General features: G+C 41.3%; 1 protein-coding gene across 6 annotated transcripts in view; it reads left to right on the top strand.

Moving 5' to 3' along the window:
• The first annotated feature begins 2,007 nt into the window (after window positions 1–2,007).
• mlip (muscular LMNA-interacting protein) overlaps window positions 2,008–25,451 on the top strand; it is a 42,251-nt gene continuing 18,807 nt past the window's right edge. The window contains exons 1-9 of one of the 6 annotated variants that reach the window (XR_002949481.2): window positions 2,032–2,186; window positions 16,777–16,906; window positions 19,676–19,813; window positions 20,570–22,621; window positions 23,037–23,108; window positions 24,185–24,256; window positions 24,397–24,490; window positions 24,634–24,717; window positions 24,810–24,869. Coding sequence is in view for 5 of the 6 variants with exons in the window: in XM_024388304.2 (XP_024244072.1) it covers window positions 2,146–2,186; window positions 16,777–16,906; window positions 19,676–19,813; window positions 20,570–22,621; window positions 23,037–23,108; window positions 24,185–24,256; window positions 24,634–24,717; window positions 24,810–24,869 (2,649 nt within the window). In the remaining variant the exon portion in view is untranslated. Of the gene's footprint in view, window positions 2,187–7,955; window positions 8,064–16,435; window positions 16,558–16,776; window positions 16,907–19,675; window positions 19,814–20,569; window positions 22,622–23,036; window positions 23,109–24,184; window positions 24,257–24,396; window positions 24,491–24,633; window positions 24,718–24,809; window positions 24,870–25,451 lie in introns of those variants that run through there. The other 5 variants (XM_024388304.2, XM_024388305.2, XM_024388307.2 and 2 more) reach the window with 5 other exon arrangements.

Genomic DNA, 25,451 nt, shown 5'->3' with positions numbered 1-25,451 from the left:
AAAAGCAGGCCCAAACCATGATGCTGCCACCACCATGTTTGACAGTGGGGATGGTGTGTTCAGGGTGATGAGCTGTGTTGCTTTTACGCCAAACATAACTTTTTGCATTGTTGCCAAAAAGTTCAATTTTGGTTTCATCTGACCAGAGCACCTTCTTCCACATGTTTGGTGTGTCTCCCAGGTGGCTTGTGGCAAACTTTAAACAACACTTTTTATGGATATCTTTAAGAAATGGCTTTCTTGCTTGCCACTCTTCCATAAAGGCCAGATTTGTGCAATATACAACTGATTGTTGTCCTATGGACAGAGTCTCCCACCTCAGCTGTAGATCTCTGCAGTTCATCCAGAGTGATCATGGGCCTCTTGGCTGCATCTCTGATCAGTCTTCTCCTTGTATGAGCTGAAAGTTTAGAGGGACGGCCAGGTCTTGGTAGATTTGCAGTGGTCTGATACTCCTTCCATTTCAATATTATTGCTTGCACAGTGCTCCTTGGGATGTTTAAAGCTTGGGAAATCTTTTTGCATCCAAATCCGGCTTTAAACTTCTTCACGACAGTATCTCGGACCTGCCTGGTGTGTTCCTTGTTCTTCATGATGCTCTCTGCGCTTTTAACGGACTTCTGAGATTATCACAGTGCAGATGCATTTATACGGAGACTTGATTACACACAGGTGGATTGTATTTATCATCATTAGTCATTTAGGTCAACATTGGATCATTCAGAGATCCTCACTGAACTTCTGGAGAGAGTTTGCTGCACTGAAAGTAAAGGGGCTGAATAATTTTGCACGCCCAATTTTTCAGTTTTTGATTTGTTAAAAAAGTTTGAAATATCCAATAAATGTCGTTCCACTTCATGATTGTGTCCCACTTGTTGTTGATTCTTCACAAAAAAAAATACAGTTTTATATCTTTATGTTTGAAGCCTGAAATGTGGCAAAAGGTCGCAAAGTTCAAGGGGGCCGAATACTTTCGCAAGGCACTGTATGTACAGGATACACATGGTATATGCCGTCCAACGAAATACTTACTCGCAGGTTCCTTCTCTACAATAAGAAATAATACGAACATAAAATAAATAGCGATTTGACTGAGCGTTTAAATCTGTACCCGTTACTCTATTATTAGGCTTTTTTATTTCTCTTAGAAATACCTTTGTTAGTTTTAGGACTTTCAAATAATCGTCCTGCTTTTATCCTTTTAATCAAAATGCTGTAGAATAGACAAAACCTTTTAACCTTCATCCTATTCCCTTTCTATTCTGAATTGTTTACACTACCATTTTGCCAACAAAATCTTCACTATTTATTCATCCTATAAAGATTCATTGCTTTGTCCTGGTTATTTCTTAATAAATCTCTTGTTTAATAAAATAATTACTCTTCTCAGAGACTGCATCGCCCTGTCATTTCAATAACTCAATTGCCTTTGAAATGACAATTGTAACTCTTATAGTTTTTTGTTGACTAAGAATTAACAAGTCGTGCTCCAAATTAGACTATCACATTAAGACCATTCCTCTACACCCATCAAACTCAACTCTGGACCTCAGTCAGTTCCACCACTGAAAACAATGTTGTTTTCATTGTTCCCCTCTAATCAGGGACCGGTTTAGACCAGGGTCACCTGGTGTGTGTTATAAATTATCAGGTAGAACAGAAAACCTCGTAGGGTAAGAGTTGAGTACCCCTGCTCTACACTATTCTTAATGCAATTGTCTATAACTGTTTAATGGGAACAGACTTATATAAATAACTGTGGGGAAGTGGGTGAAAACACTCGTCCTTGGTCATCATTACACCGTCGGAGACCGCCGCTCCAGGGACCCCCTTGGACAAATTTGAACTGAGAGAAGAGCAAATACAATTGTGGCCATGCATTCCCGGGGGCACAGAGCACAGTTGCTAGCGATGGCATGATCATTATAGTTATCGGTGCCCTGCAGGCTGGATGCCGTCTGCAAGCTATTTGTGGCTTTGTGTGTCTATAAATGGAAGCCAGCGCTGCTTGGCACTTATCACAGGGTAATACATGTTAGGACTCCATATGGAAAAGTTGCTTAATCTGAATTATAGTGTGTAGCCGAATGGACCTCTGTAACCCTGAGAGCATTTCATCTTTACCTGGACATAAACAATGCCTAGATGTGGAGAAGAGTGACAGCTCAAAGGATAGCCAGGGAAAGGTAAGAAGGGAATCAATATTTTAATTTGGTAAAGAACGTTATACATATTATGGCAGGAATGCAACACCTAGTAGTGTGTAAGGTGTTTCCCTTACAAAAAAGACTGCAGTTTTGAAACCGCAGTAAAAGTGCAGTAACTGCAATCGACTGTGCTATTTTGGACGCAGTAATTGCAGCATACTGTAGTTATATTGCACTCTAACTGCATTGTGACTGCAATCTTTTTTCTTAAGGGTTGTGCTGCCAATGACCCCCCCATGCACTCTCATTTGCGACACACTTAATCATTCATTTAAAACTATTTTCTACATTGCATAATAGTGAAGACATCAAAACTATGAAATAACACATATGGAATCATGTAGTAACCACAAGTCTTAAATCAAAATATATTTAATATTTTAGATTCTTCAAAGTAGCCACCCTTTGCCTTGATGACACTCTTGGCATTCTCTCAACCAGCTTCGTGAGGTAGTCACCTGGAATGCATTTACATTAACAGGTGTTCCTAGTTAAAGTTAATTTGTGGAATTTCTTAACTTGTTTGAGCCAATCAGTTGTGTTGTGAAAAGGTAGGGGGGGGTATACAGAAGATAGCCCTATTTGGTAAAAGACCAAGTCCATATTATGGCAAGAACAGCTCAAATATGCAAAGAGATACAGTCCATCACTACTTTAAGAAATGAAGGTCAGTCAATCTGGAAAATTTAAAGAACTTTGAAAGTTTCTTCAAGTGTTGTCGCAAAAACCATCAAGCGCTATGATGAAACTGGCTCTCATGAGGACTGCCACAGGAAAGAAAGACCCAGAGTTACCTCTGCTGCAGAGGATACGTTTGTTAGAGTTACCAGTCTTAGAAATTGCAGCCCAAATAAATGCGTCATAGAGTTTAAGTAACAGACACATGTCAACATTAATTGTTCAGAGGAGCTTTCATGGTCGAATTGCTGAAAAGAAACCACCACTAAATAACACCAAAAAGGAGACTTGCTTGAGTCAAGAAACACGAGCAATGGACATTAGACTTGTGGAAATCTGTCCTTTGGTCAGATAGGTGAGAGTAGGTGAACGGATGATCTCTGCATGTTTGTTTCCCACTGTGACGCAAGGAGGAAGACGTGTGATGGTGTGGGGGTGCTTTGCTGGTGACACCGATTTATTTAGAATTCAAGGCATGGCTACCACATCAATCTGCAGCGACACACCATCCCATCTGGTTTGCGCTTAGTGGGACTATCATTTGTTTTTCAACAGGACAATGACCCAACATATCTCCAGGCTGTGTAAGGGCTTTTTGATCAAGTAGAGTGATGGATTGCTGCATCAGATGACCTGGCCTCCACAATCACCTGACTTCAACCCAATTGAGATTGTTTGGGATGAGTTGGACCGCAGAGTGAAGCAAAAGCTGCCAACAAGTGCTCAACATATGTGGGAACTCTTTCAAGACGGTTGGAAAAGCATTCCAGGTGAAGCTGGTTGAGAGAAAGCCAAGAGTGTGCAAAGCTGTCATCAAGGCAACGGGTGGCTCCTTTGAAGATCTAAAAAATATTTTGATTGGTTTAACACTTTTTGGTTACTTCCATGTGTTATTTCATTGTTTTGGTGTCTTCACTATTATTCTACGATGTATAAAATAGAAAGAATAAAGAAAAACCCTTGAATGAGTAGGTGTCCAAACTTTTGCCTGGTACTGCAACACACAAACACTTGAAGTCAGAAGTTTACATACACCTTAGCCAAATACATTTAAACTCAGTTTCAAAATTCCTGACATTTAATCCAAGTAAAAATTCCCTGTTTCAGGTCAGATAGGATCAACACCATTTTAAGAATGTGAAATGTCCAAATAAAAGGAGAGAGAATGATACATTTCAGTTTTTATTCCTTTCATCACATTCCCAGTGGGTCAGAAGTTTACATACACTCAATTAGTAAATTGGTAGCATTGCCTTTAAATAGTTTAACTTGGGTCAAACGGTTCAGGTAGCCTACCACAAGCTTCCCACAATAAGTTGGGTGCATTTTGGCCCATTCCTCCTGACTGAGCTGGTGTAACTGAGTCAGGTTTGTAGGTATCCTTGCTCGCACACACTTTTTCAGTTTTGCCCACAAATATTCTATGGGATTGAGGTCAGGGCGTTGTGATGGCCACTCCAATACCTCGACTTTGGAATTTGGAAGTATGCTTGGGGTCATTGTCCATTTGGAAGACACATTTGCAAGCTTCAACTTCCTGACTGATGTCTTGAGATGTTGCTTCAATAGATCCACATAATTTGCCATCTATTTTGTGAAGTGCACCAGTCTCTTGCAGCAAAGCACCCCCACAACATGATGCTGCCACCCCTGTGCTTCACAGTTGGGATGGTGTTCTTCGCCTTGCATGCATCCCCCTTTTTCCTCCAAACATAATGGTCATTATGGTCGAACAGTTCTATTTTTGTTTCATCAGACCAGAGGACATTTCTCCCCCCCCCAAAAAAATATATAAAAATAAAGAAACACAATAAATAGCGGATGCTATATACAGTTACAGTGCCAATACCAAATGATAGATCTGTACTGTACATGCAGGTAGGGATTAGGAGAAAGTAGCGTAGGTGTCAGGTGAAGCCGTAGTTGTTAGCCAGTTAACGGTCTTATGGCCAGGGGTTAAATGTTGTTTAGGAGTCTGTCGGTCTGAGTCTTGATGCACCAGGACCGTCTGCAGGACGGGACCATGAGGAACTGTCCCCGTCTCAGGTGGCTGGAGTCTTTGGCAATTTTTCAGGCCTTTCTCAGACACCACCTAGCATGTACGTCCTGGGTGGCTGGGAGCTCACCCCCAGTGACGCGCTGGGCCATCCGCACCACCCTCTGCAGTTGCCATACTGTGCACTGTTGTACAACAGGTCAGAATGCTCTCGATGGAGCATCTGTAAAAGTTCTTAAGGATTTCAGGGGACATGCCCAGTCATATTAGCCTCCTAAGGAAGGCTGTACTGGTGTGAGAACCATGATACGTTTTAGGTGATGTGGACAACGAGGAACTTGAAGCGCTTGACCCTCTCCACTCTGACGTGGAGGGAGGGGTTGTTGTCCTGGCAGCACACTGCCAGGTCTCTGATCTCCTCCCTGTATGCTGTCTCACTGTTGGTGATCAGGCTTGCCACCGTCGTCCGTCGTGTTGTCAGCAAACTTGGAGTTGGAATCATGCTTGGCCACTGTCGTGGGTAAACGGAGTACAGGCGGTGACTAAGGACACACCCCTGGGGGGCCAACCATGTTGAGGATCAGCGTGGCAGATGTGTTGTTACCTACTCTTGCCACCTGGGGGCGGCCTGTCAGTAAGTCCAGGTTCCAGTTGCAGAGGGAGGTGTTTAGTCCCAGAGTCCTTAGCTTAATGATGAGCTTTTTCAGGGCACTATGGTGTTGAACACAGCTGTGGTCGATGAACAGCATCATCACATTGGTAATCCTCTTTTCTAGGTGGAAGAGGGCAGAGTAGAGTGTGATTGAGATTGCGTCCTCTGTGGATCTGTTGGGGTGGTATACAAATTAGAGTAGGTCTAGGGTGTCTGGAATGAAGATGATATGTGCCATGACCAGCCTTTCAAAGCACTTCATTAATACAGATGTGAGTGCTACAGGGCGGTAGTCATTGTGGCAGGATGCCATAGAGTCTTTTGGGACAGGAACGATGGAAGTCAGCTTGAAACATGTGGGAATTACAGAGGAGAGGTTGAAAATGTCAGTGCATTTGACAGCTCTAACGCTGCGTGCACACAGGTTACTGTTGTACAGTATATTATGATACATGTCATCTAGTCTTCACTAACTAGTCGCCATATCACAACAAAAATAATCATGCTACAACATTAGCAACTTCTTCTGTGGTTTACTACTGGTACCGCTAACTTTTTAAACTACAAAACATTCACGTTGGTAGAAGGGATCGGGAAACAGGTGCAGGAATGCGTGAGTAAAAAAAAAAAAATCTTTATTCAATTTACAGCGTGCCGTGTAAAGGTACAGGGACGAAGACCAAACAAACACGTATACAAAACACAGGGTTGAAACCCAAACAAAAGAGCAATGACTACCTCAAGTAAATAGCACAAGAGCACAATGATACCACACGGGACGAGACCCATAATCAACTGCACAATACACTTGGCACGAAATCCAAAACAACACAGCACAGGTACTCACACGACCAACGGACATTGGAACAACAACCAACAGGCAATGGTGAACAAAGGGCAGACTTATACAATAAATAATCAAATGGGACCAGGTGTGCGTAGTGACAGTTCCCGAGGGTTCCGTGACAGAAACGTGCCATTTTCACATATGTTGATGTTGGGTTGATGCTGGAGATGATGTTAAGAGGGAGCATTTCATTGGGTGTCAGAAATTAAATACATTAATTACTTTTCTTTAATTGAATGGAATTCAATTGCTTGTGAATTTCATTAGCCTAACTGTTGTTCATTACTTTGCTTTAAATTAAAGTAGTACGGTTGGAATTCCTCTCTCAGCTGTGTACATTTGAGGCTACAGGTCAGGAAGAATTGGTAGAACAATATTCGTACTCCTTTCAGCATGTGTCTACAGTAAGAGATATTGATTCAAACCAGATGGAACAATTTGTGCTGTAAAGAACTATACTTAGTGAAGGCCTGTTCACTAGTAGATGCTGAATTGCGCTTTGAGAGAAACATGTCTCAAAAGTCCAAAAAAGATGATTTCCTTTACTTCTGCCTCACTTGAATATTGAATAGATCTTTATTGAGTTTTGCCTCCCATACCACAGTCTGCATGCTGGGGACAGCCATTTTCTACTTGGCACAGATGCTGTATAGAAAGTCATTTATCTATTATGTTGTGGTCAGCATCACGTGTTGGGAGCTCATCATTCTTTAAAAATATATATATATATTTTTTTTTACCCCTTTTCTCCCTAATTTCATGGTATCCAATTGTTTTAGTAGCTACTATCTTGTCTCATCGCTACAACTCCCGTACGGGCTCGGGAGAGACGAAGGTTGAAAGTCATGCGTCCTCCGATACACAACCAAGCCACACTGCTTCTTAACACAGCGCGCATCCAACCCGTAAGCCAGCCGCACCAATGTGTCGGAGGAAACACTGTGCACCTGGCAACCTTGGTTGGCATGTACTGCGCCCGGCCCACCACAGGAGTCGCTGGTGCGCGATGAGACAAGGATATCCCTACCGGCCAAACCGTCCCTAACCCGGACGACGCTTGGCCAATTGTGCGTCGCCCCACGGACCTCCCGGTCGCGGCCGGTTACGACAGAGCCTGGGCGCGAACCCAGGGTCTCTGGTGGCACAGCTAGCGCTGCAGTACAGCGCCCTTAACCACTGCGCCACCCGGGAGGCCGGGAGCTCAGCATTCTAATGTGTTTGGTCCATGTAATGTCTTACTATGTCACATTATAACTTTATGGGACCCTAAATGGAAAGTCAACCAACGGTCTCCATGGCATTGAGAGTTAATCTAAATGTCTAGTGTGCTACTGCCTTACACATGAGATCACAGAGACGTTTTCTCTAAAATAGGAAAGCTTATTCTTGCCGAAGAAAGTGATTGTCTTGAGTGCGTACAAACCCTATATCCACCATGTTATGACAGACAGACTGGTCTCAGCAGCGTATTTACCGAGCAGCTGGCAGATGGTTATATTTGTATATTTACTTTTGAAGGAGGGGCAGTGTTTGGATGTAATTAAGCTCTTGACGAAGTGACACACCCACTTGTTTATGTTCTAGCCTCAATGGAGATGCCAAATCCCCTGAAACTAGAAATTGCTTAGCTGTCCATTATGTAGATCTACAATTCTGGGTTAAATAATCTCCAAGCAATTCCATGTAAGTACACTTTTCTCTGTGGTCTTGATCTTGAAATGTTTAGAGTAAAGTGAACATCCAGTCGATAGTGGATGTATGTGTGACTGTACCTATAACGAACACCAACAGGGGTGGTCTGTTTCTGGGAATGATCTATTACTGTTTCTTGTTGGTGTTTGGTATTGGTCAGGGTATGTGCCACAAATTCTCTGGAGAAATACCTGTGTGAGCTCAGGCCCAGTGAAATGACTGGCAGTATTGCCCCATAGTGGGGGAAATATGATCTGCGAGGACAGTATGACCTTGGCAATAGTCCCAGTAATTAAACCTTCAAGAGGAGCCCTAACTGGCAAGTAGGAAATGCCTGCCTTAACCTTTAAATCATTTATTTACCCGCTGTTGTGACTACAGAGGAAATACAGAGCAAGGGGCTAACATGTGAGAACACACAGTTCAAATAAAATGAAAGGTTCCTAGGCCCAAGCATATATCCTGTTTACATATTATTTGATTTGATGTGAAGAGACACAAACCCCGGAACAGACACATGCATGCACACGTTAACATACACACTATTGACATTGATTTTGTGTTGTCGATATTTGGTAGTATACTAGTGGCCTGAGGGCACACACTTAGTGCCTTGTGAAATCTGTTGTGAATGTTTTTAAAATGGTACAACTGCCTTAATTTTGCTGGACCACAGGAAGAGTAGCTGCTACCTTACTAGTGGGGATCCACAATAAATACAAATGCACCTTTCTTCTTCTGGTAAAAATCCATATGCGACCTGAATGGTTGGGTTGAATCCAGACAGGAAAACATATTTAGCCATTCTCCATATGGACCTCAATGATAAAAGTTGAGTGGATTTGATGAATGTGGTGGCAAATGTTATTGTAGTGATTCAAATTGATAAAAATGGTGGGAATTGTAACTGAACATTTAAAATGTACTTTAAATATTCCAAGGTCATGAGACAAAAGGAATCATTGAATGGTTCTTCTTTTATATGATTTACACTGTTTTAATTCATTTGGTGCTGAATTTATCAATTCAGTTGTCAATTAATCCCCCATTATATATTTGATTCAATAATCATTTTCACCCCTCAGAACAGTTGGCCAACAACGTAGGAAGAAACCGTTACCACAGAGCTAGACATTAGATTAGGGGGCTGGCATTTGGCTGAAATGATAGGTGGCAGGAGTTCTGAGGAGCTTTGTTATTATTTCTACTGCTGATTGCTCCTTTAAGGTTGTCACAGTCGTGTGTACAGGTGGCAGGGAAGTCAGGCGCAGGAGAATCAAAACTTGGTGGAATGGAGTGGTTTAATAACTTAAAACACAAAACTCCAAAACCATGAAATTACAATGAAACAAAGTGGATACGAGGACCCGTCGAATACTGAACATAAAACAATCTCTGACAAAGACATGAGGGGAAACAGAGGGTTAAATACACAACAGGTAATGAATGGGATGGAAACCAGGTGTGTAGGAAGATAAGACAAAACCAATGGAAAATGAAAAATGGATCAATGATGGCTAGAAGACCGGTGACGTCGACCGCCGAGCACCGCCTGAACAAGGAGAGGCTTCGACTTCGGTAGAAGTCGTGACAGATTTGGGATAGGGTTAAAACCAGTGGAGGCTGCTGAAGGGAGGACGGCTCACAATAATGGCTGGACAGAGTAAATGGAATGGCAACAAACACATGGAAACCATATGTTTGATGTATTTGATACCATTCCACTTATTCCCCTCCAACCATTACCACGAGCCCGTCCTCCCCAATTAAGGTGCCAACCTCCTGTGGAACAACTCAACGGTTAAATTTAGGCATTAATTCTGATTGGTTAAGTTAAAGGGTAAGGTTTTAGGGTAAGGTTAAAATGGTCCCTAGCACTGGGGATTAACCCCACAATCCTTGGAGCCTGCAGAGCCTTCTTGATGGTAGCCTACTTAATGGTGACAGCGCTCACCGTTGCCCCTAGTGGCAGGTATTGAAGGCATCTCTCGACGTCTTGGGGACCTGGATGAACGTTAAATACTGCATTGGATCTGGTGTGATCTGGCTGGTTGAAATGGCTTACTGTGGCTTTAAACCCCTAATTTTCGCTCCCTTTCTGACAGTGACTGAAGTGTAATCATCAAGTAATGCTACAAAGTAATGGCCCCATTTAAGAGATGATAGCAACATGTCTTTTGACATTGTATTTGCCACTCACACTCAGTTTTAAGTGCATTTGTGGAGCGAAGGCTTTTGATGGAGTAGCTGGCCTCTAGAATCTAGATTGCTGTAATAAAAGTGAGGTAGAAAACCATGATCGTGAGCGCTACTATCAAGATCACAGCTTCTTTTCACAATCACAACAACTTATCTTTGTTTTTAAAAGGGGAATGATTGGGCCTCCCGAGTGGCGCAGCGGTCTAAGGCACTGCATCGCAGAGCTAGAGGTGTCACTACAGACCCGGGTTTGATCCTGGGCTGTATCACAACTGCCCCTGATCGGGAGTCCCATAGGGCAGCGCACAATTGGCCCAGCGTCATTCGGGCCTGGGGAGGGTTTGGCAGGGGGGCTTTACTTGGCTCATTGCGCTCTTCCGACTCCTTGAGGTGGGCCGGGCGCCTGCAGGCTGACCTCAGTCATCAGTGGAGCAGTGTCTCCTCCGACACATTGGTGCGGGCGGGTGTTAAGAAGCTTGGTTTGGCGGGTCATGTTTTGGAAGATGCATGACTCAACCTTCGCCTCCCGAGCACATTGGGGAGTTACAACGATGAGACAAGATTGGGGTAAAATATATAAGGCTAATGATTGAAGTGAGGTTCAATATGTAGTCCATAATATATCGTACAGCAAAACGTAAACACAATGCGGAGAACTTTTTCTGGGGGGGTGGACCCTAAGCAAAATGTTATTTGACGCAGAGAGAAGAAAAATATGAATTTCCTGAAATTCTAAACATTTTGCCATGGGGTGCTGAGAAAATATTGCAGTTTTAAAGCAAGTTTGCTGCAATTCTACACATTTTGCAAAGTGGCGGAGAGAAAATGTAGCAATTTTATAACTAATTTCATGCAATTCTACTCATGTTGCCATGGGGTGGACAGAAAAAGTAGCAGTTTTACAACAAATATTACTGCTAATCCACACATTTTGTCATAGGGTGGAGAGATTTTCTTTGCAGTTTTAAAGCGAATTTTCTCCAATTCTACACATTTAACCATGATATACTGTATGCCATGTTAATATGATATCTGAATGAGAGTGACTAACAAAATCAATGGGGGTCCCCTGGAGGTCAGGGCCCCTGGGCACATGCCCTTCATGCCTGGTCGATAATTCAATCATGATTACTACAAGTTTAGATAGCTGACTAAACTAACTTATCAATCTAAAAAGATTTAGCTGACATGGGCTAATTGAGTGACTGTCAGGGACTACTAATGCACAACCAAATTTCGAATTTTCACCATGTATATTCTACTGTTCTAACTCTCAACAGTAAGTTCAGACCCCAACCGAGTTCATAAACTCTGTTTTTTGAGGAGGTCAGTGGCCCCCTAGCAACCGAGGGTCCTAAGCGACCACTTATGTTGTTTTATGTCCAGGGCCGGCCCTGATACTATACCAGACCCCAACCGAGTTCATAAACTCTGTTTTTTGAGGAGGTCAGTGTCCCCCTAGCAACCGAGGGCCCTAAGCGACCACTTATGTTGCTTTATGTCCAGGGCTGGCCCTGATACTATACCATCACATCACAAGAAAACAGACAACAGTTACCACATGCTCCTCACACCCTGTTCACAGCTAAGATCATAGTCACAAAAAGTAGAGGTACTGAGGTTGCTGCAGCACCCCCTGATAAATCACAATTAACAACTAATTAATACAAATAAATGAGTGGACTAGGCCCTTTATTATTCCTGTATGAGCGGAGAACAATACTTGTCAGCAGAGCGGGGGAGAAAAACTCCCCCGTAGACAACACCCCCACCCCAAAACATCTTCCTGCGGCCATGGCTAAGATGACTTTCAATGAGCAATAATGCCCACTTGCATTGTCGTATTGTATACAGTGACCTCTCAATGGCTACAAACCTTATGTTGCTGTACCATAATCAATAATAGCAATAGGCAAATACAGTACCGCACTCAATTTGAACCAGTTATAGTTGTTAATTAATGATTCATAAAGTACACGTTAATCATTATTATTACAACAAACAAGACCCCCAACTATGAAAAACACACACTCCCCTCACCCCAATGTTTTGACATGCTGACATGAATTGACCAGGTGAATGAGTTTTTTCAAAGAATTCACAAATTTAAACTTTTAACCAAATTATTACACAGCACCCTCTAGATTGGGAGTAATTAGCACGGTGACTACCAACTCTTGAGACAACCAACTCTTGAGACAACCAACTCTTGAGACAACCAACCCTTGAGGCAACCAACCCTTGAGACAACCAACCCTTGAGAAAAACATCCCCTGAGACAACCAACATCTGAGACAACCAACCCGTCTCCCATACCAATTGACTTCTGTGAAAATACGTCTCCTCTTATCTCCAAGGGAGCAGATTCCTTTTTCTCAGTTATAACATTGCATGAATTATTCAGGGTATCATTCAGGGTAGGAATACGATTTTTCCAACTCTCGTATTTTGCTATTAGCTCTTTGTTTGTTCATGGTGTCTGGCTAATCCACTTTTGGTGTAGGTATAAAATGTCTTGCTGTGCGTAATTAACAAAATTCGCATCTAAAAGGACCTAGAAGCATTTACTGTATGTAACATGATATGAAAGTTATGGTCTGTCAGTCATGATATATTGTGTCACTAATTGCTTTCAGCCTACTCTGTTTTCCACTATTTATAAGGACAGCTGGTGAGAGTGGACATTTCAAAGGCTGCTGATTGCACTCTTGTTTATTTTTTCAGAGTAAATCTCATTCAAATGGATTTATAAGAGCATTTTGTTTTGGGGAGAATTTATTGTGGAACTTATGAAAGCTTGGGAATGGGCAAGAAGTTGAGCCCTCTGCCAAGATATTAACTGAGGTTGTTATTCAATCATTTCCAGTGTATTTTCAGAAAGCATGTTTAATTTCCACAGCTGCTGTACCAATTAGCTACCCTGTGGCGCAGCGGTCTAAGGCACTGCATCTCAGAGCAAGAGGTGTCACTACAGACCCTGGTTTGAATCCAGGCTGTATCACATCCGGCTGTGATTGGGAGTCCCATAGGGTGGTGCACAATTGGTCCAGCGTGGTCCGGGTTTGGCCGGGGTAAGCCGTCATTGTAAATAAGAATTTGCTTTTAACTGACCTGCCTAGTTAAAGGTTAAATACAAAATAATAATAATAATAATGAAAATCAAACACAATTCTGAGAGCACTACATTTGAGCCAGTGTGCTAAGGCAGGACATTAGTCCTGCAGCAGCAGTAAGTGTTCATTATTATAATTAATGGATATTTTTTGTAGGGGTTGATACATTTTTCGTAAGGGAAAATCAAGTCTGAAATTTTAAAGTGGAAACTTCAGATGCGTCAAGTGACATAATAAAAACATCCCCATCAAAATCCCTCAGTTTAAACTTCAAATACACTGCAATTTTTAAAAATTTCCTGCATTTCAGGGAAGTTCTTCTACACAGGGTGATCAAATTAAGATCTTATATCTGTATCACTTTTTCAAATTATGTTTGATTTTCGTAGCTGCTGTGCCGATCAAATACAATTCTGAAAGCAATAACTGGAAACCCACTATCAACCATTGATTTAATACCTGTAGCCTTAGTAGTTGTGTTTTTGTTGCTGTAATTAAACACTCATACATACTTCAATGTCTTGGAGCAACAGAGAAGGGAAAACAATGGAACGATCTGAATACCACTGCTGGCTTGCTTCTGAAGCTAAGCAGGGTTGGTCCTGGTCAGTCCTTGGATGGGAGACCAGATGCTGCTGGAAGTGGTGTTGGAGGGCCAGTAGGAGGCACTCTTTCCACTGGTCTAAAAAATATCCCAATGCCCCAGGGCAGTGATTGGGGACACTGCCCTGTGTAGGGTGCTGTCTCTCGGATGGGATGTTAAACGGGTGTCCTGACTATCTGAGGTCATTAAAGATCCCATGGCTCTTATTGTAAGAGTAGGGGTGTTAACCCCAGTGTCCTGGCTAAATTCCCAATTTGATCCTCAAACCATCACGGTCACCTAATAATCCCCAGTTTACAATTGGCTCATTCATCCCCCTCCTCTCCCCTGTAACTATTCCCCAGGTCGTTGCTGCAAATGAGAACGTGTTCTCAGTCAACTTACCTAGTAAAATAACGGATAAATTAAAATTAAATTAAAAAATAAATTCAGTGTTTGTGGGGTTTCCACTAGTTACCATAGCCACAAAGTAAATGTTGGCTATAATATCTTTAAAATTCTGAAGGAAAAAAAATGTGCTTTTCAGTCTTAATTTAATGTTAGGGTTATGAATAACGTTAGCAGTGTGGTTATGGTTAGGTTTAAAATCACATTTTAAGAAGATAAATTGTAAGTGTTTATGACTTTGTGGCTGTGGTAACTAGTGACAATCTTTGTTGAAGTCTTTTCTCTCAAGTTAGCTCTGGTCTCATGATAAACCCAGCATCACTTCGCAATGGAGAAGTTACGAGAGCATGAAATAAACAAGGCTATTTCTGTCTAGCGACATTAAATCGAGGACAAGACCTGAGCTGCCTGCCTACATTTACAGTGACTGTCAGTTCAGCTGTTGGCTCAACAAGAGAACACTCCAGTGATCCCAAGACATACCTCATGCAGTTAACTGCAAGTTTGCAAAAACGTATTTTGTCAGCAGTTATATATAGCATAGTAAAATACAAAGTTGTGTCGATTCTGAAAAATTACTAATTGCAACCAGGCTGCAATTAAAGGGACTTTTATCCATTTTTCAATTTCATATTCATCATCTCCAGCACCACTCCAACATCAACATTGCAAATTGCGCGTTTCTATGTTTTGTAGTAAAAAAGATAGAAGAGAAGTGTTTCATCAACCAATTCGTAGGCAATGCCTACTCATAATTGGTTTAAATCACATGATGCACACCGATGATGTCATTTGAAACGTTCATCTTTTTACTACAAAACAGAAATGCGCCATTTTCACATATGTTGATGTTGGGTGTTGTGCAGGAGATTTTGAATATGAAGTAGAAAAATGTTGACATTTGCCTTTAAGTGTCACTATATGGCACTCCTACTCTCTGGTGGACAGATCTACCTAAACATAACTGGTACAGTAGAATATGTCGGGAAGGAATGAGACGCATGGACCAACGAGCAGCAGTAGTTCCGGTGTTTGGGTTTTTCATCACTGTGTTTTTTTTTGTTATTTGGACAAATCACGGTTTCGCAGGTGTTAACATCTTTCGAATTTCAGAAGGGGAGGGGAAATTCGTCCCGGGATCTTGCAAAGAGTGAGGTTCCACAACTCATTCCGGTTCCGCTCCTTGTTCTAGCATCTATTCATCTCTTCTCTTAACACGTATGGACCCAGAACTTAATCAAGCAGTTGATCAATTACGCAAGCCTTTAGTTCTGGTTTAACCAACATTATGACACTCCCAATAAGCAAGTTAGTGGCATGGCATCACTCTGCTAGCTAAAGAAACGACCGTTGATTGCAGTGCCATTTATTTTTACCGGCATGATCCATCTCTCTAAACTGGTAGTAAGGGATTCTAAACATTTACTTTATGTTAATTTCCTCAGGACTTTTAAATCCTATGTACAAAGTATGATCCAATTTAAGCACGACGCTTCAATATTGAACACTCATAGTCTTGGTTGTTGTAATGAATACTGTAGTCTACATATACGAGCAGGTTGATGAGGCAGAACTGAGCGATTTCCATTAGATGGGCCAGCTGAAAAGTCAAAATGGGCTATTATTGTAAAAATTCATGAAACAAGGTTAATGATGAAAAATGCTAACCTGTCACATACTTCCTCGTCATTGTGTAAACTTTTGTGGAGTTAAGGTTTAAGTAAATTAACATATACATTGGAATATTAATAGGGAGACCCACAGAATGTATCTTAATTTCTTTCAGTAGTATATACAGAACGTATATTCATTTATTTCAGTAGTATATACAGAACGTATATTCATTTATTTCAAGTAGTAAGATAATATTGATAATACAAAACATGTTTTCTTTCCAAATGGAGGAGGAGAAAAAATGCACTTGTCTGCCTGTATTCTTTGTCTCTTGCTCAGTCAGCCAACAATCATTAACTGTGAGCTCTTCAAATGTGAACAGGGACGGACTCATTTCTCCCTCCTACGTGTACATATTAATGTAGTCTGAATTGAGCTTCTGTTCTGACACATTCCATTTTGAGTACTACATCCCAAAACGAATTTGGAAAAACACTGCATTATTCTCTTGAGCAGCTTTGGACTTATTTCATGCAACTCTGACCAGAATAACTAAAGCAAGCAGAAGGTAAACCACATCTCAGGGCTTCTTTACTCTCTTTCAACATCCTTTTAAATGGTAGAAATACACACTTTATAGGTAGAAATATTCACAATATGTGTATCACTAGCGTGCGACAGTGCTTCAGCAATGGAGTTTAATTACAAACTCAGATCATTTGATTTGAATAGTTTTTTAATGTGAAGATCACAGACATGAGATGATGTGTAACCATCTTATTTACAGGTCTCAGAAGAAGAAGTGTCATCCCAAGCTTCTTTTTTATACGTTTGTGCCGGTGCTGAAGACATTGCCAATTAAAATCACACTCACAGAGGCTGTGAAAACAGGACTACTCACAGGCAAACCAAATAAGGTACTTGGCACCAACTTCAATCAGCCACTTTTGTGTGGTCTCAATTCTTACACTGTAAAAGAAAAAATATGTTGATTCAACATAAAATTGTAAGGGAACCAGCTGCATCAGGATTGTGCATTTTCAACTGGTTGCCTTACAATTGTATGTTGAATAAAATTATTTTTTATTGTATTTTTTTTTACAGTGTATGCATAAATACATGCATTCAGATAATATTCCTGTCAAAACATTGTTAATAATGCACCAACTGAACAGGATGAGATGATGTCTCTTCATTGACAGCTATTTCAAATGTCATACGCTCATCAAATGAGAAAGAAATTGAAAATATGTTTGACCAATCCATGTTTGCTTCCATTTCCACAGTCTCAAACTTTGGCTGTAGCTTTTGTTGGTTTTCAATGCACCTGATTATGAAATGACAATGTTTATATAACATCAGTTGTCAAGTAGTCACTGTTGATATGGGAATCAGTTTTTCATTGAGCGAATCTTTCACACCACGCCCATGGGATTTTCAATGCACTTCAATTCAAGCACTCAGTTAGCGAATCCATTTAGTTAAGGCAACCATGAAGCAAGTCTGTTGGCTATGTCGTGTAGAAAAATACTGCATTATCACATGGACAGAATTGCATCAGGCTTGTAGTACATGAGGTGTGGTTGTGAATAATATCTAGAGGGACTGGCTCAATAGGTTACCATAGATACAAATGTGAAGAGTTCAAAAACTCCAGGCCTTTTTTCTTTACCATGGTAACATACAGAACACAGGAGAAACCAAATCTGCAAGTTATTTATTTAAAGTCAATCTTAGGTTGCCTTTTGTGATGAATATGAAGGTCTGAGTTATGCACATGGATATCTAAGAGTCTGTTGTTCAGAAAACCAGCAGATGTCACAAGGAGGTTATTTCATAGGTGAATATAAACTGCAGGTGCACTCTGTGAGCAAACATTAAGTAGTATACAATATATACTACAAATCAGGATAGATCAGGATACAAGTCTAGGTCCCAAAGGCTCCTTATCAGCTTCTACCCCCAAGCTATATGACTGCTGAACAATTAATCAAATGGACACCCGGACTATTTACATTGACCCCCCCTCCCCCACGGCTGCTACTCTGCTGTTTATTATCTATGCATAGTTACTTCACACCTACCTGTACAAATTACGTTGACTAACCTGTACCCCCGCACATTGACTCGCTACCGGTACCCCCTGTATATAGCCTTGTTATTATTATTTTATTGTGTTACTTTTTATTAAATGTTTTACTTTAGTTTATTTAGTAAATTTTTTCTTAACTATTTCTTGAACTGCATTGTTTGTTAAGGGTTTGTAAGTAAGCATTTCACGGTAAGGTCTACCTGTTGTATTCATCGCATGTGACAAATACAATTCAATTTGATATAAAGCTGAGAGATGTAAATGTGAGTTGATACTTATCTCAATGTTCTTTGCTATGTTCTCCTTAATATTCTCTCTATACCTAGCATGATTAGGACCAATAATAACATCTATACTGCTTACTAGCAATAACCATTTCCAGTACTTAATATTGTTGGTACTTAATGCTGTTCAGAGTTAAACTTGCCATTGAAAACTGCTGTGACATTGTTCTATTCAAATGCAGCTTTACTAAGCAATATCCTGTAGTTTTGATAACTGTAGTCCCTTTATAGACAGCTGATTTTAAAATATATACGATTTTAGAGATATTACATATTAATTTGACAGTATTACTCATGTTCCCTCATTTCCCATTCAGATGTTCAATTATGAACTTACATTGGTATAGGTTATATGCTCGCATGGAATGAATGAGATATATTATACAAGCCATTTTCACATACACAATGTTCAATTCAGCCAAGACGAATGAATGCTACAAAGAATAATCAGGATAAGCAGACTGAAACTAAAGGGGACTTGAGAGTACATTCTTGAAAGAGATATTGTAGCAAATGTATGAAAAAGTCAAACCCATACAGACATTCCAAATGTCATAAGAGTGGTCTTACACCGTATTTCATCAATTCAATTAGAATTTATCGAAGCTTCTAAGCCTTATAGAATGAACTGGCATTGTGGATAAAAAGGTTCTTGTTATCATGGATCAGTCTCAATCTAGTCAATCATACCGTATGCCAAATGGTTTGGATTATGCAACAACTGTTGTTAAAAGAGCTTCTCTTACTGTAGAAGTCCAGCATTACCTTTTTGAACATCCATTTTGAGTACAATTGAAAGAAAGACAGAATACAGTATGTTTTCTCCACATAATAGTTCAATTTTAAATGCAGTGTATCACACATCTAGTTAACATCTAGTGAATCTAGTGAATCTCTGAAAGAAAACACTAACATTTATGAATGTTTCATTTTATTTAGACAGTGACGAAAGATTTCTAAATGAATTGTGACTGTATGGAGAACATACTGTGTAATTCTGTCGTCAGTCAGTCATCCAGGACGGGTGTCCCTTCTCCCCTAGAGAAATGACTTACTATAATTATGAAGAACAAATAGTATCAGTTAAGCTCTTACTCAACCAGTGAGGCATGTGGTAGTGCATGTGTACAGTTCATGTGGGACATGTGTTCTGGTAAAAGGAAACCCAGGAGAGAGACATAATTACACATCCCGCTCTCGCTTAGGAGCTGGAAGTTATACACAGGGACTTGCCGAGGTTCACTTCAGGATTGCTCAGGTTACAGTAACTCATCTAAGTGGCTCATCAACGTTTCCTGATCCTCTGTCAGAATTTAGGAGTTCCCAAGCAGAAGGCGACTGAACACACCATGTCGGACGGAGGGCTTTTCAAGGCGGAGGTGATCTATATCAGTGACTGTGAAAAACGTGGAGCAGGGGACATGGTCCAACAGGAGACATATACTCGGGTAAGTGCTTATGTTCTACTCTTACTACCTCAATGTGATACTGGCATTTACAGCAGAACCAACAACAACATTAATCACAAAGTGAATCTTAAAGCTTTGTGTTCATGGTCCATATGTCGCACCTTCTCTGCTTGAGGCCAAGACATAGTAACTAATGGAAGTTGGGCAAAAATATTTGATAATAACAATGTTTTGCTAAGGCTAACAGCTTGACTGCCTTCCATATGTGACCATTTTAATTACGTACTGTAGCTTCTGAGATTAAATCTATACATAGTAATAAAAATGACACAAAAATGGCAGATCAGAATTTTTGGTTCCAACCCTACTTGCCATAATCTATACTGTTCCAATTGTTGTGACCTTTGCTTGTACCTTTTAAATGAGAGAACATGCCTTCTGAGATTCCATTTTCACATAGTATACCAAAAGACAAACAAATTGGTTATATGAAGCTATGGTTACAATCCTGATTTGAAGTTGGGTCTCAGATATGCAATGTATTAGTGATTATGTAAAAATCCAGTTTTGTTTACCCTTTTCTAAATTATATTTGCCTGAGACTGCTTTAATTACTTTGCAAATGAATGGCAAAATGTTTATCTATCATGGTTCAATAATTCAGAATTTGAAATCAAATCAAATCAAATAAATCTACCTCATTGACAGTCGTCTTCAGTTATCATTAGTCAACAATGTGTTAATTAATATTCATAGAACCTTTTCACCCCTATCCCATGTTTTTTTCCTTCTCAGTTGATATCTCCTCCTGATCACACAACCCCACCCCAGACCCCTCCCCCTATAAATACCCAGCCAGAAAATACAGTCCACCATTTTGTATCCGGGCCCGCTACTATGGAAACAGCTGTTAACAAACACCAGGGCATTTCTCAGCAGCAGTGGCACAACACCCCTGTGGGTGCTGAGGTCAGCTTGGATCTCTTTTTAAATAGAGAGTCTGACTCAGATGAGAGACTAAGCCCCGCTAACTCCACAGACCTGTTTCCTGCTTCTTCCAAGAGTCAGAGTCAGGAGTCCATCCTCTCTGAGAGTTGGGACAAAGACAGGAGCTGGTCAGCACTGCAAATGTCCCCTGAGACGTCTTGCGCGGTGTCCCCGTGCTCCTCAGTGAGATCTGGCATGTTCACCCCCTCTGTTGTGCGAGTCAAGAGGCACTCCCTAGAACCTGGCTCCAGTTTAGTCCACATGCCGCCAACCTGCCTCTCACCAACTTATTGTGCAAGTCCCTCCTCGTCCCCCTGTCCCCTGTCCCCCCGTTCCCGCCACAGGCCCCCTCCCACGCGACTCTCCCTGCTAACAGCTATCCTCCGAAAGGGCCGCCTGCCAGTCCTGTCCCCTACTCTGACTCTACAGAGACCCTACTCCCCCTGCTGGCCCATTCACCATGGGACTTCCTGTAACGCCTGCTCTGCAGCCTCCAGTGTGGCCTCTATTCCTCTGGAGGTATTCTCATCCAGGGCCCAGTCCTCAGCCTCCATACACAGCCCAGCTCAGAGTTACCATCACAGGGATGGATGTGTGTTAGAGTCCCTTAGATCTGTCAATGCACCCCTGTCCATAGAGTCTAAGGAGCTTTCCACCTCATGGAGAATGGTTGGCCCTCACAGCCCACCATTAAGACACTCAGAAAAACTGAAATCAAACAATGGAATTATCTCTGAGAGGGTCACCTCCCCCTCTTATCGAAGCCTTGTGGCATCACCAGTCCCACCGTTGTCTCAAGCGTTCCCTCAGAACCTCCCCAAACCAGTAGACCACACCAAAGTTCCAAGTCCACCTCTGTACTCATCACACTCACGATTCAGACGTCTGTTTCCTGAGCCACTCGACAACTCAGTTAACTCAAGACTTAACTCACTGTCGCCTGAGCCGAAACCAGTTAAGAACCAGGGGGCTTCTGTGCCCCAAGATTCAAATCAACCCCTGTATTCGTCACACTCAAGACTTAAATGTCTGTCTCCTAATCCAGCTCACAACCAGGGGACCTCTGCATGTCAACCTCTTTACTCATCCTTCTCAAAGCTCAGCTCATCGCCTCCCGGAATAGTAAACTCCTCATCAAACTCAACACTCGACTCACTGTCTCCCAGACCAGTAAACACCTCTTCAAACTCAACACTTGACACACTGTCTGCTGAACCTAAACCAGTTAGCAAGAACTTTGTACAAGCTCTGAATTCTCACCTACAATCAAAGCTCACCTTTCTGTCTTCTGCACCTGCTAATAACCAGGAGACCTTTAAGGCCCTCGATACGTCTACACCTGAAGTTTCCTCCATGGGAACCTCGAACAATCGGGGGATTTCTATGGGGACCCTTAACACACGAGGGACCGCAAGGCCCCAAGTTTGGAGTCCACTGCCCTACTCATGTCTTTCCAGGTCTCCTAAACCTCTCTCTCTCTCCTGCTGTGCCCCAGAGGGCCATCTTTCTGCCTCATCCCACTCACCCAGTGGCATAGTTTCCTCTGCACAGAGGTACACAGATACAATATCACCAACCCCATTACAGAACGGCCTGAAAACACCTCCACACTCGATGCTTCAACTCGGTGTCTCCCCAGCTCACAGAGCTTTCCACCTCACTCCCACCCTCTACACACCCCCAGGATGTCCATCCCCTAAGCCCCCCACTCCCCCCTCTACACCCGACCGTTTCACCCTCTCCCCTTCTCCGGCGCCCCCGACCCGCGACCTTACTCCGTCTCCCTCTCTCTCCCTGCGCTCTACGCCCTCTCCATGCCTATGGAGGGAGATGTCAGACTCCATTGATACAAAAAGAAAGGTAGCTACTCTGCATGCTGGCATGCAGTCCAATCGCTCACCACCTGCATGAGTCAAGTAAACAAGGACAAAGGAAACTATTAATGTCCTGTGACCGACATTGAGTACTGTAAGAATGATTGCGTATCTGGCAAGTTGCCGCTCGGCTAAAAATGATCTTACAACCTCTAACAGTAACTATATTGTCCTTGGTTCCCAACTGTCATATTTGCTTTTCAGAGACAGTTAGTGAAAGTTTTTTTTTCATTAAAATGTTGTAGGGTTCAAATGCATTATGTCTAAACAGAATTGTGTTGTTACATTGAGAAATGGAATCATTTTGAACATTTCTAGCAAAGCCCAGCCTGGGAATAGCACTATAAATAAGATTTGTTTTGTATTTTTCATATCCCTCCGCCCATCCCTCTCAACTCTAGCCACACAAGATCAAGTTAAGCTATAAAGCCCTCGCTGCAATTCCCACAAACATCGTTCTGTTGGACCAGCAGGTAAGCACAGTCTGCTGATATTTCTGTTGAAAACCCAATATCCCTATCTCAATGTTAATTGACAATCAGCCAGGAACATTACAGTTAAACAGCTGCCAAATTATGGTTGATACAGACACACCTGACCTGGATCAATCGGCAGTAGAAACAATAAACTGTTTTTCCCACCCCTGTTTTGTTAAAAAGCTGACAGATAGGACTGGAGAAAATGTAACCATTCAAAATTATAGACAGAGTTAGGGATGCAAGGACTAACCATCTATGATGTAAAAATTACAGTTTCAATCATGTTTTGAGGCTATATAGCGTTTGTTTACATTTACTTTGTTTACAAACAATGGAGTTAAACAAGCTAATATTTTGGGTTCTGATGGGGTACGACAGTTGAACTAAGCTCATGAGGCATTTATAAGTTAAATTCTTGAAGAATCAATGGGTAAATATCATTCATTTATAAGTCCAAATATGTATAGTAGTAGTAACTGCCCCTTTAAGTTCAACAGTGCAGTCTGATTTTGGGGCAACAAGTTGAGGAATGAAAAATGTAAGTCTTTTTAGTGACTGAAATTAGGTGGTTTATTCAGTCAAATGGAGGAATAACATGCTATAATAATAACATGCTTATTGGAATGAGTCACTACAGTTCTCATTTAGTCAACAGAATTGGAATGAGTTTATATTGTTACTACAGAAAATGAATTACTTTTGATTGTGCCTGTGACAGGGTTGACATGCTTCAGACTGAGGATAGAAGTGGATGACAGGAACATTTACAAAATGCCTGACAGCCTCAATCGCTTTACAAATGTTGATTCAATAGAAAATACATTAAAACATGCTCCATTGAAAGAAAGAAAAAAGTTTGTAAAACCTTGAAAGTTGTTCTATTCGTTCTGTGTAGATCACATGAGAAAGGAAGAGAACATATACTACAAAGAAAGAATTTCATACAGTATGTGCGGATCAGGAAAATTCTCACACAAAAGCGTGATCAAATTAAGATCCTACACCTGTACGTACTGTACTGTACGTTGTGTCCATTGATGTTTCCATCTCAATTTATAATGCTTTCACAGGCAATTGATGATCAAGTGCACAAAGAAGGAGATTCAGTGGACAGACGTAAGAAAGAGGACACACATGCAGAGGTACAGTACAGTGGAGTATAGTGCAGAACAGTGTGGCCTCTGATTCCTAAGACACTGTGACCTTGTAGCATCAATTATTTTGTAAATATATTCTGTAAATGCTTGTTTGCCACAACTTTTCTTTACACGTTTCCATGTAGATGTTCTTGACGTTGAGGCAGCTGAGCATCTGTACTGTAAAAAAGTCCAATACTTTCTCTGAAGTGTTCGGAAACCAATTTAGTCCGTTCAAAAGTAAAGTGCAAATTTCTATTTTAAAACCATATATTGCAGGACTGTTAGCTTGATGATAAAGGTCTTGTTAAGAATATTACAGCTACTATAGCCTTGCCTATATGCTGCAAGAATGTCTATTTAACTGCTGATCCTCTCTACAGATGTGTTCCCCTGCACAGTTGCGAAAGCAGTCAGAAGATCTGTACGCTGTCATAGACGAAGTGTTAGAGGACCCCATTCCAATGGTGAGTTTTGTATTGACCTGCACTCACTTGAGCCAAAGTAGAAGAGATCAAATGAAGTGTTCTCTTTTATGATTACTTTTGGCATCTTTCAGCGCCAAGCATCTCCCGCTCTCGCATACTCCAGGGAATCAATGGACAAATGTGCACCAAAGGTATGTAAGAAGCTGTTCAGGTGGGCCTTCGTGCTTCAGCAAACAAATGAAAGGAGGGCAGCTCAATAGCAATGTCAAAAATCAGGAGAAGGGCTTACCAAGAAAAACTTCCAATGTAAGAAGCACTCACAGCAATATGTAGAATAGAATAGAACACTTTTTTCCCCCAAGAAGGAACTTCAGTTGTGGCAAGTTGGATAACGGGCGGCAGGGTAGCCTAGTGGTTAGAGCGTTGGACTAGTAACCGGAAGGTTGCAAGTTCAAACCCCCAAGCTGACAAGGTACACATCTGTTGTTCTGCCCCTGAGCAGGCAGTTAATCCACTGTTCCTAGGCCGTCATTGAAAATAAGAATTTGTTCTTAACTGACTTGCCTTGTTAAATAAAGGTAAAATAAATAAAACAAGATAAAGATATATATATATATATAGTAAACATACAAACAACATTCACACATCTGATACAAATGCTTACAAGGTATAATATATACAAGATAAACATACTGCACCTTTTCATTTAAACACCGTACTGACGCTGGTAAAAAAAACTGCTAGTGGTTCTCTTGGTTTTAAAAGTGTATACG

The sequence above is a fragment of the Oncorhynchus tshawytscha genome, linkage group LG25 (genome assembly GCF_018296145.1).
Source record: "Oncorhynchus tshawytscha isolate Ot180627B linkage group LG25, Otsh_v2.0, whole genome shotgun sequence".
In the NCBI taxonomy this organism is placed as follows: domain Eukaryota; kingdom Metazoa; phylum Chordata; class Actinopteri; order Salmoniformes; family Salmonidae; genus Oncorhynchus; species Oncorhynchus tshawytscha.
Note: the sequence above shows the minus strand (reverse complement) of the source record. Positions and strands in the feature narration are given on the sequence as shown.